Source organism: Thamnophis elegans, chromosome Z (assembly GCF_009769535.1).
Source record: "Thamnophis elegans isolate rThaEle1 chromosome Z, rThaEle1.pri, whole genome shotgun sequence".
NCBI lineage: Eukaryota > Metazoa > Chordata > Lepidosauria > Squamata > Colubridae > Thamnophis > Thamnophis elegans.
The window spans coordinates 84,086,257-84,098,461 of record NC_045558.1 but is presented as its reverse complement, the minus strand read 5'-3'; the positions used below and the strand labels follow the sequence as shown (position 1 = coordinate 84,098,461).

The window sequence follows — 12,205 nt, the reverse complement described above, 5'->3', positions numbered from 1 at the left end:
TCTTTAGTTCATGTTTGGCATATTTCAGTATTCAGCATGTGGCTATGCTTTTGTGGCATTTCATTGTTCATCCTGTGTATTCATATTTGTAAATATGGGTATATATATTTATGTGTCTGTATATGTATGTATGTATGTATGTACATATACATACATATATATACAGACACGCACATGCATATGTGTTTTTGTATATATATTGTATATATATATTTGTATATATATATGTATTTTGTGAGGGGTTCAAAAATCCTGTCCTTGATCTTTTGAAATTTATGTTAGCAATGACATTTGATGCCCTGGCTTAAGGATTTGGCCTCAATTGCTCTCTCCCTCCCATGAGATAATTGCATAGTGCTCCACTGAAATACTGACTCTTATTTAAGAAAGATGGAGAATGCAACATGACTCCCAGACTAGCAGTGCTAAATACACCTTCCATACTACTTAGAATATTTAAATGCCTGCTAATGTCCTGTATGCCAAATGGAGGGGGAATGATAGAGAACTAGTGATTTTTAATACCTTTTACTGTACTTCAAAATTTTGGATCCTAAGTTGCAATTATTTTATTTTGATTCCTATTGAAATCAACAAATGCATTATTTGGGCAGTGACAATTTCTGGAACAAGTTCAATCAATAATTTTTGAGTAGTACAAAGCAAAGTAATAATAATAAGTATTTACAAATAAACAAGGAATGCACTTTGATTATGCCACTATTGTACAGTATATAATCTAATACATGGATTATATACTGGACAGTAAATAACATTTTTTCCCTTTAGAAACCTGCTTTTATTTGGACCATCATTCAAAATGTCTGGATATTATTTTATATTTCTAGAAAGTGTTGAGGTTTTTTTTTTTTTTTGGTTATTGTTGTTATGTTTCTCTTGTTGAGTGTTTTTCCTACAGTTACAAGTCTCCAGATATAATGCCCATGCTTCACAGAGTTCCTTCAGTAAGATTCTATGGTAGAAAAGCATAAGAAAATAAGGCAGCCTTGTTGGATGAAACCAAAAGCAGATATAATTCTGTGGCTATTAGCTACCAGGAAACTAACAAACATGGACTGGAAGGCATAGGAATTTTTCCACCAATGCTATCCAACATGTGATACTCCATGCTGCCTGTGATTCTGAGGATAGCATAGCTCCAAAAGATGGGCAAATATTCATGGTGAGTTCATCCATGAATTATTCTGTGCCTTTATTTGTAATGAGCACTACACTGATAATAGCAAATTTCATAGTTCAGTTAAGGTAAAGAAGGGCTTCTTTAGTTGATCCGGATACTCCCATATTTAATTTCAGTAACTGATGACTCATCACGCATGTGTATATTTCTTTGTATAAGTAGCATGAAATAAACTTCTAGTGTTTTGAACTTTATACCAGTTCTTGGTTTCTTGTGCCTGAGAGTTTCAATGCTTTTTGATCTCAGCAACTTTAAAATACACAAATTTCAACTCCCAGATGATCCAGACTTCCCGAGCCACCATGTTAGTTATATTGCTTACTCAGCCTTTGGGGGGGGGGGGCATTTTTAAATTATTGGGATTCTATCTGTCTTACCCTGAGATCAGCATGTCTATAAAAATAAACATTTATTTTGGGGTACAAAATGTTTCTCAAGATGCTTTGTCTAAGAAATGATGCACACTTAAGTTTAGAAGCAGGGTTACAGATTTATTCCCAAGCATGAAAAGTTTGCATTAATTAAGATTTCCCTTATCAAGGTACAGAAAGAAGCTCTTACTTCTAAGGAGAAGCTTGGAATGTATGCAAGACATAGCGATGGATGATCTCCCACTGACAGGAACCGTGAATGACAAAGATTTTTAGTTGTCAAAAGTGCTAGTGATTAAAAGCAGCACACTATTTGTCCTAAAAAGGAAAAGAAAATAATCTATTATTTTGGTATTAATCAGGAGGCAAGTAAAGATTCTGATGATTTTTTTAGCTACTAATTAACAGTAGCAAAAAGGATTACACATTCCAGTTATTTCAATTCATCCTAGACGTAAATGATATTATTGAATGAAAGATATAAGAGATGAAGAACGGAAGATTAAGCTTCCATTAAACAACATTTCACACAATGTTAAAACTGAACCTACAAGTTTTCTGCATTCTTAAGTGGAGAAAATGGAACAGCCATTTCACTGCATATTATGTGAAGTTGTGAAATTTTCTAAAAGTTTCATGAAAACCAAAGGAATATTTGCAACATCAGTTATTAGAAAATCACCTTTTAACACATTTCAGTTAAACCCAGCAGGACTAAAACATGATATGGATCTCCACATTTTGATATTACTGCATGAAAACACGCAAACTCCCTTTTGAATATTATTGCCAAGACTGGTCATCCAATTTCCCTCTGTCACTCACACTTATTTCATAAATAATAAAAAGAACAGAAATATTATGCTTGGTAGGGAATTTCCAGATTATTCATTTGGTCTAGAGTTAATAAAGTATTGTATACAAAAATGAAATCTATTAAGATTTATATTATTTTATATATTATATATAATTAATATATTAAGATATACTATACCTAGCAAAAAAGACAACATATTTTAAGAAAGATATATGAGTCAAACACATACAGATTAGCAATATACCTTAAAGAATTTCTACATTTCAGAAATTACTGATTTTAAAACTAGTTATATTTCTGTTAGTTTAATGTCAATGTGCCAACTTTAGAATAACAAAATGCAGTGTTGGAAGAAATATCCATCTGGTTCAGTTCCAAGTGGGGAGAAAGACATTGGAAACATGGAGCCTGATTGGAAAGATGGTTTAATGAAGCCAAATCATCAAGCACATGGCCATAGTCAGGGATGGATTTCAAAAAAAATTGGAACATCTTCTGTAGGTGTGGCCTGCTTTGTGGGAGTGGCTTGCTGGTCATGTGACTGGGTGGGAGTGGCTTGGCAGTCATGTGGCCAGGTGGGAGTGGCCACGACAATGTCACTGAATTCTTTGCCCCAATGGATGATCTACAAAAAGATATAAAAAAGGAATATTATTATTTTGTGTACTTACTACTTAAATAAAATTAAAATAAGTAAACAAAACGATAAAAGAGCTATTTACAGAAGGAAGATGATTGTCCTTGCCAGTCTTCAATATCACTGACTCCAATGAATGGCCTGCACAAAGAAGAGACACAGAAATGAACTCTTTCATTGCATGCACTGCATTAGGATGAAACCAGCACACAAAATAATAAAACTGCTACTTACAGAAGGAAGATGACTGTCCTAGCCAGTCTTCTACATCACACTTGCTCCAATAAATGGCCTGCACAATGAAGAGACACACAAATGAACTCTTCAATTGCATGCACTATCTCAGCATGAAACAAGCTCACAAAATAATAGAAAAGGAAGATTACTGTCCTTTTGTGAGGTGAAGTCACCCACTGGCCACCTTGCTCCAATGAATGGCCTGCACAAAGAGATACAGAAAGGAAGACTTTAATTGCTTCCACTACTATATTAAGGATGAAACAAGCACACAACGCAATAAAACAGCTACATACATAGGAAAGATGACTGTCCTAGCAGTCATACTCTGTTGCCTCTTCATCCTGTTAAATAATACTAGCTGCAGAAGAAATAAAACAATATTGGACTTGACTGTGGTTGTAAGCTGAGGACTACACTACGGGTAACAGAAGGAACCTCTGTTTTCACCCAAAAATGTACAGTCTTTTCAGGAAGGATGTCCCCCAACAGACAGGAAAGATATAGTTTTTCATCTAAGAAGATGAAAGAAAATAAGGAAATATTATTAGTACTTGATCATTATTAATGTGTAGATAACTACAGGACATTACACCCACCCACACTGCCAGGAAAACACCCAAAAAAAATTCCCCCACAAAACACTGCAGATGAAACCAGTTTTTCCCCCTAACCTTAAGGACAGGAAAGACAAAGCCACTGGAATAAAAACCATCAAGGCATTGTGGGAAATTATAAAGGACAGTGCCAGGAAGCTCACAGAACCAGGAACCACAATTACCTAAACAACCAGGTATGACACAGAAACACACAAAATCTGGCAAAGCTGCCTTGCACCAACCTGGCCTGCTCATAGAAAAGCAAAAAAATGTTATAAATTTTATGTGTCTCAAAGTGGCTGCTTTTCTATGGGCAGGCCAGGTTTGTGCAAGGCAGCTTTGTGAGATTTTGTGTTTATTTCTTTAGTAAATTCACTACAGAAACACACAAATCTCCCAAAGTACATGCAAATAAAACCATTAAAAATATTCTATCCACAATACATGCAAATAAAAGCATTAAATAAAAACCAATACATTTTCAGTGCAAGCAAACAGTCATTAAACAAACAGTTGTATGTCAAGGACTCTACCTATATTCCAATCAGGATCCACACAAAATTAAAAACAAGGTGACTTCTTCCCTTTCACAAGAGGAGGAGGTTGAAAAAACAGCTGCCCATCAAAATGCGGTGGGAAAAAAAACAAAAGGTAGCTGCTGGAAATCCTGTTCCATTTATTATTGTCCCACCACATTGTGAGGAAAAGCTCTTTCTCAAGAGAAATGCTTACTTTCTCCTGTGTGAATTTCAAGCAGCTTCTCAGAAGGGTATAAATCTCCCTTGGGAAAGAGATTTTCTTCATATTGTGCACAGATAATACAGGGAAGTATCTTTGAAAGAACTGCTGTCCTCTGACCCCTTTTTTTAAAAAAACTTTAAACCAGGGGTGTCCAACCTTGGCATTTTAAAACTGGTGGACTTCAACTCCTAGAATTTCTCAACCAGCATTCCCGGGAGTTGAAGTCCAAACATCTTAAAGTTTCCAAAGTTAGACACCCCTGCTTTAAATCAGATCTGGCTGGAGCCTAGAATTCCATTTGTGAATAAGGCAGACATTTTTAACATGAAACTCCAAAAGAGTCAAATCAGAGAAAGGAATATAAACCCAATGTTTATTTATTTATTTTTCAATTTCTATGGCCACCCATCTCAAACAAGTTTATACAATGCTAATAACCCTAACATAAAATTAAGCCTAGAAGCTTCATGATCTTCTCCGGGAGTGCCAAGAACTTTTCTGCCTCTGCTGGACTTCGTCTTGATGATGTCGCTGCAGCTGTCAGGCATGGAAGGACGGAGGTAGCCAGAGCCACGCCGAGGCAGCCCGGTGGGTGAGCAAACAAGGATCAAGCAGCCTGATCCTCCATCACTTGCTCGCTGGCTCACCTGCCAGGCTGCCTCAGCGCCATTCGGGCTACCTCTGTCCATCCGTGCCCAGAAGCTGCAGCGACATCATCAAGACAAAGTCCAGGAGAGGCAGAAAGATTCTCGACACTCCTGGACTTCGTCCTGATGACGTCGCCACAGCTGCCGGGTGCAGAAGGATGGAGGTAGCCAGATCCGTGCTTCTACCAAACCAGTTAGAACCAACAGGAACCCACCCCTGGTCCTGGTGCAGCTGAACACATGGAGTGGAGAGTGAGGGTTATTTATACCTTCACTTGGGCCTTGCCTTTTAGCTTCTTGTTCCTGTGCAAGAACTGTATTCTATTGGCTGTAGCCAGATGCCCATGGGGCCATGTGGGTTCATGTTTGTCTTGAAGTGAAGTTTGGTTGAAGTCTACCTTTGGTTCAGATCTTGCTGCTGGGAGTAATGGATTGCCAAATCTGCATTTCTAAATGAAGATTTGGTGATCAGTTTGGTATCTGCTTGGGGGCAGAGAAACATGTTTCTTCTTTAGGAAAATATAATATTCTGCCTTTTTTTAATATTTCTCAAAATATTAGGAGGGTTGGATGCTAAGTTTCTACAGCAGAACCTATGCAGATTAGATTTTAGAATCTCATGGAAGTCCGGTTTTAAATATAATTCAATAGAATATGCAACACTTTAGGAGTATACACCAAAGAGAAAACGTATCGCCTTTTGATCAAATTATCAAAATATTTAGATGGACATAATTTAGAAAAAAAATATAGAGGAATCTCAGAGAGATTTTACAGATGACTAGATCAAAGTTTATGAGCATGTCCCCTTTTCTTCTGTCTTTATTCTCTATAAAGTCACAATTGCCTGCTTCATATTCTCTGGTCAGCAGTTTCTTTCTTCAGCTCCCAGAATGATGTCAGCTACTGCCCACACGCTCCCAGTCTTTTCCTTCTCTGCATCCTCAACTGCTGCTGTGCTGCTGCTGCTGAACAAAATCCACATCATAAAATGGGAATATGGTGGCTTTGCACTTGCAGAGAATAGGTAGGGCTCGGTGGTGGGTTTCTATTATTTTTACTACTGGTTTACTCATGGATGTGCGTGTGCTCGGACATGGAGCCTTGCGCCGCCGCTACTACCAGTTCGCCTGATCCGACCCGAACTGACCGCAACCCACCTCTGGCAGGGCCTATCCTAATAGGCAGGGCCTTCTAACTCTTTTATCTTTTAATCTTTCACTGTTTTCTCTACTACCATTAGGGTTATAGGTCTACAACATCCCCAAGGAAGCCCTTCAACCTTGGCTTTTTTGTCTTGCTTTGGCTTCTCCACTTCTGTCTGGAACAATGTTATTTCATATCAAGAAGAACAAACAGTTCTGATTGCTACATAATCAAGACCATGCATGCTTCAGTTGGATAGGGAACATTTACGCAGTATTTAAACGTACTGCTTAAACTTACTGTAAGTACATTATTCTAAGTATTACAGATTCATGCAGAATATTAATGTTCATCCCTTCTTCTGTTAAGTGTTGTAAATCTATATCTTCAATATGAACATACAATTATGGAACCATAATTTATTTAGAATATAGTATGTCCCTGATTTCAGAGATGGGTTGATAATTTTTTTACTACTGATTTGGGCGCGCTCCAGCCCACATGTGATGCTTCTGCGCAGAAGCGTCCGGGTGGTTGGGCAGAGCCTCCCACTGCCGCTACTATTGGTTTGGCCGATTCAGGCTGATCTGGTAGCAATCCACCTCTGCCTGATATTTTATATGGCACATAAGAAGAAATGCATTCTACTCTGAAAACTGTATTCATTCCAGCTTTGATGCCAACAAATGGAAGTGTTGCTTCTACATTTTTTATGCTGGGTCATCCCAGGCTAGATATGCAACAATGAAGTTTGTACTGAAGTTTGAATAGACTGTCTGTATAAAGTGTGTGTATACTTTGACTCCTGTAATATGGAGGGGTTTTTTGTTTTTTGTTTTTGCTTTTAGCATCGGATGACAATATGATGCAATTGAACGGGATGTCATCTACCTACACAAGCATATTTTTAGCTTCGTGGGTTACTTGACAATATGTGGCAGACATTTGGCAGTATTTAACTGTTTGATTGGCATTACAATCTTAGTATAGACTACTCTGTATTAAGAAACAACTCCCATGTGGGTGACATTTGACTTGCATTTTTAAAACAAGACTGATTTCTATTCCCAGCTTCTATAAATAATAATTTATTCCACTGCATATCAGTTCTGGTTCCTTTATAGCTCTCGGACTTTTTTTTTTTTTAAAAAATGGATATGATTGTAATAATTAGAAAGAAAGATAAGAAACTGTGTTGTTTCAAACACTGTGTTTAAAATAAAAACAGTAGTACAGAATATCACAATAGGCAGCTAAATATAGTAATGGATTAGAAAGCTATTGTTTCCAATCCTGCCATATAAACTCAGGCTCTTTAAATGGAATGCCACTTGACCTTTCATCAGCCAGTGTTTGTATTTAAGTGATGCAGGGACAACAGATCACCCATTGTAGGTGTCCAGTGTTGACATGACAGGCCCTTGTATTTCATGCAGTCATGTTCAGGAGACATAAGCCCAGCACTCTTGAGCACAAGAAAGATCTTGCCATCCAGGGATCAGTATTGCCTGCACCTCATAATGACATGAAAAGTTTTTTCAACTTATCCCAGCTTGTACTTACTGCTGGCCACCTAAGACCACTGCCAGTTCTTAGACATTCAAAAATCACTTACGTTGAAGTGGAGATTCTTGATGCCCACAGCAAAAAGCAGATCTGTGTAGTGGATAAGGTAAGTTTTTTAGGTGTATTTTTAACAGACATTGGAGAGTACATGTTTTTTTAAAACAAATACAATATTTTGCTGTCTTAAAGATTTTATTTTGCACTGATTTAATAATTTTTCTCCTCAGAAATTGTAAATATTTCTAATTTTTCTGATTCATTAACAGAATGAAATAATACCAATAGGTGATACTTACATTCCAACCATTTTAAAAACATTTTATGTTAAATAAGGCAGACCATAATATTACTTTCATGAAAATTGTCTTTAATGATCCACTGTAATTTTTAAATAGGATTATGAATCAAATAGAGTTAAGCCTCCAAATGTCTACAGATAGGGTTTTTATTATTTTATTTCCATTATTTAAAGGTTACAGGATACCATCGGCAGCAGCTCGCTGGTTCTCAAGAGATGGATTTTTCCCTTAGATTTTGACATATACTACTTAAAATGTTTGAGCAATACTTTTAAATAAGTAATATTTGCTTAATATTACTTCCTTTGCTATGTAGTGCTTATATTTTATATCCAATTCTATTTAACATTTGCTCTTCTGACATTTGCTCAGTATTATTGACATACTCTATAACTGAGTTTCTGGGAACTGAGTTTCTGAAAAATCATACCCTATTTATACAAAAAACCATCTCATATAATATGCTGCAATATTTTTATACAGAAAAGTAAATTTGCACTGTATTGTAGAATATTCAGAAGTGTTATAAATCCTTAAAGTTACAAATATATAAGGCACAGAATTATTATCTCCAGTCTGCAGAAATTGACAGGATGGTTGGCCTAGAGAATTTCTATGGAAAAATTAATTTATGTGACATAATATTTTTAAACACTGCTCATTTTCTTTTTATGAAACTTATGAGACATGAGTGAGAGTAGTGTATAATAATACAATTTATATACTGTAGATAGATAGATGATAGATGGATATTGCTAAATATAGTTGTAAGAATGAATGAAACTACTTATCAATAGTCCAAATGCTTTCAAGAAAACATCCTAATATATTTTGTAGCAGAAGGCCCATTTCCTATGTTAATGTCTAGATGTTTTAAATCTACTTTGGCCCTGTATTATAACACCTATTTGTACACAGAACATTTAATTATCATAACAAATACTGTATGAATATTATGTATATGCATTTGCTCTTATAAGGGGCTGCTGTAATGTCTTAAATGTCAATTCTTTATTTATTTGTCTATTTTTCCTTTATCTCAAGACCTTATGAAAACAAGGATTATTAAAATACTATTTGAGTTTAATCACTGAATAAGTGATTATTGAACATAAGATCAAGTGAGAATTTTTCTGTGTTGAGGACATTTAGATTTCACCAGGTCTTAAGCATTTGTCTGTATTCATTGTGATTGGAACCTGTGACATTTAAAAAAACATATTTAAACATAGCTTTTTATATTAGTGGAATTATATTGGTGAGCAGATCAAAACATTGTTTAAAAAATCTTCATTCTGAATAATAAAATGGGTGCAGTCTAATCAATTTACCCCATTTTAACAGAATATTTAACAAATATTTAACAAATATTTAACAAATATTTGTAACGAAAAGAAAGAGGCCCTAAAAGTGGTTTTGTCTTCTGTATATGAAACTGCTCAAACCAAACTAAATGGACTTTTGAACTCATCTTGTGCATCTTCTGTCTCTGGATCCTTAAATGTTCAATATTTTATTAGGCATATATATGGAAATACATGTGAGTATATGCATATGTAAACAAACAAACACAATTTTTTATCTTTACCCTTTTTTTTTTCAGATGCCACCATCATCAACACTTCTTGATGTAAAACATAAGTTTCACAAAATATGTAAGCATCTAGTTTTTTTTTAATTTAGTCATCAAATTTAGAGACCTTACTTTAAATTAAATTACTATCTTACTATGTGTTTGGACTAAATTCATCAGAGAGTTCAGAGCAAGCTATATAGGTAGAATATTTGCAGATTAAACATGCTTCAGAAAGGGATAGTATAAAGATATCGGGTTATATTATTTCCTTTTGGTGGTGGTAGAATTGCACACTTTTAATTATGTTGGTAAAGATGAGTTAATCAGTAGTGTTGAAAATAAACAATGTGCAACTGCTCTTCTAATATTGTAGCTAATATAACACTTGAATTCTAAATATATTTACCTCTCCAAATATTATTTCTAGCTGAATATATTTCATTCTGCTAATAAGCTCCCTCCAAAACAATGTTGCAGTATGGAGAACTCTTTGTTTTCCCATTACCTATCATTTTTTGATACTTATCTACTTCTATTTCTTCTTCCTTCCTTTTCTATCTTGTTCCTGATTAAATTGTTCACATTACTTGTCCATGATCATTCCCTTTCTGCTTAGCTACTGAGGCTACAACATTGGAAATTATGATTATCAGCAGAGACTGAAGAATCCAATGACATAAGATTGCAGAGTTAAAATGTTAATCACTCCCTTCACTAACACTTTATGCATGTTATTAGTGCAGCATGTCCCTGTTACCTGAAATGAAGCTCTTGTCAGAGATAGAAAAAGCAAGAGCCAAATTATTTTTTTCATAAAACATGAATTTTATTTTTAATATTTCCTGAACTGATATATGGAAAGACTCTTTGCTTGATCTATGCCAGTAATGGTATTCTATTTTCTTCACTACTGATTCGGTAGTGGGAGTGCATGCATGTGTGGAAGGGGTGGTGACGTATGGGTGGGTGGGCCTCGCACCACCATCACTACCAGTTCATCCGAACCGGTGCGAACAGGCAGCATACCACCTGTGATCTTTACCAATTATGATGTGCTGATAATATTCCTTTTTAAAAAAGGATATTGTAGAAGGTATAATTCAGTGTATAGGTGTAGAAGATTTGCACCTAGATTGACTATAAACAGACACTTGCAGTTTTACTCAGTTCTCAGTTTTATTAATCCTTTCTGAGTGCCCTGAGGTGTTTTTTTTTTAATAAGCTTTACGATAGATATGACATTTCTGTCAACTAATTAAAAGTTAGTTGATTAACTGTCCTCCCTTAGACCAGTGTTTTTAAACTTGGCAATGGCTGCCTAGGAAAGTCTGAAAATCGAAGGCCACACGTCTTACGTTTGTCAAATTTGAAAAACACTGCCTTAGACAAATGAATTGAATAATTTCCTGGTTTGCTTTAAATTCAGTTGTGCAATTTGTTTGTGAGACCTTACAGAAAAGGCAGTTTTGGATAGCATGGAGTTCAGAGTACAGGTCATCCAACTCCCAAAGCACTATCTTTAATCATTGACAGTTCCAGAGGAAGATCTTGGGTTGGAAAGGGCCTCTTCCTAAAAACTATTGCCACCAAGAAGAATTATAACTAGGCTAGGTAGGCTTCTCTCATGATCTACCATAGCATGTCAAATTAACATACTTCGGCTGCTTTGAATTAATAATAAAAATTCAATTTTTTTTTACAAAGAAAGAATTGCATTCATTATTCATAGGAAATATATTCCTTAATCTGTTTTCTTATTCCATGTTATAACAATAGATTCAAATTCAGGATAGCTTCAACATAGAAAGACTTGTGCCTTTCATTCTTAGTCATGACGATCCAAATAAGCACCAGCTTTAATTAAATAACCTACCAATTAGGATTAAAAGCATTAATGTATTCATCTTAATAAAAAGAATCCCGATGGCCAGGATTCATATTCAATGTTACAGAGGATAAATTGCAATAGCTTATAAAAGCCAAGCTAGACAAAACATATTACATATTAATGCAAAATGTAAAGCTGCCAATAAATCCATTTGTTAATGATAAATCACCAAATTATTTTCCTATGCTTTGATATATGAATCTAGTAATATCTTTGTATTAATATTTATTTATCTCTTATGAATATAAGTCAATTTCACTATGGCAAAAGACAATTCAGTCAGTAAAATACATCTCATCAATGTCACTGACTTCATTCTGAGGTTCATTTTGAAGCCTAGCCTTCCCATAATAAAATTAATGAACTTCAAGCTTGTTTCATTTTCTTAAGTTGTTCGGTTTGTGCATAAGAAATCAGAAAGAAAAGTTGTCCAGATGGTTTAGCTCATTTCCAGAAACATTTTCCAATTTGGGTAACAAA

At 35.2% G+C, this 12,205-nt stretch overlaps 1 protein-coding gene across 1 annotated transcript in view; it reads left to right on the top strand.

Annotated features, from left to right (window-relative positions):
• The first annotated feature begins 7,834 nt into the window (after nt 1-7,834).
• TECRL (trans-2,3-enoyl-CoA reductase like) overlaps nt 7,835-12,205 on the top strand; it is a 57,701-nt gene continuing 53,330 nt past the window's right edge. The window contains exons 1-2 of the mRNA XM_032238099.1: nt 7,835-8,068; nt 9,865-9,916. Coding sequence (XP_032093990.1) covers nt 7,835-8,068; nt 9,865-9,916 — 286 coding nt within the window. The remainder of the gene's footprint in view (nt 8,069-9,864; nt 9,917-12,205) is intronic.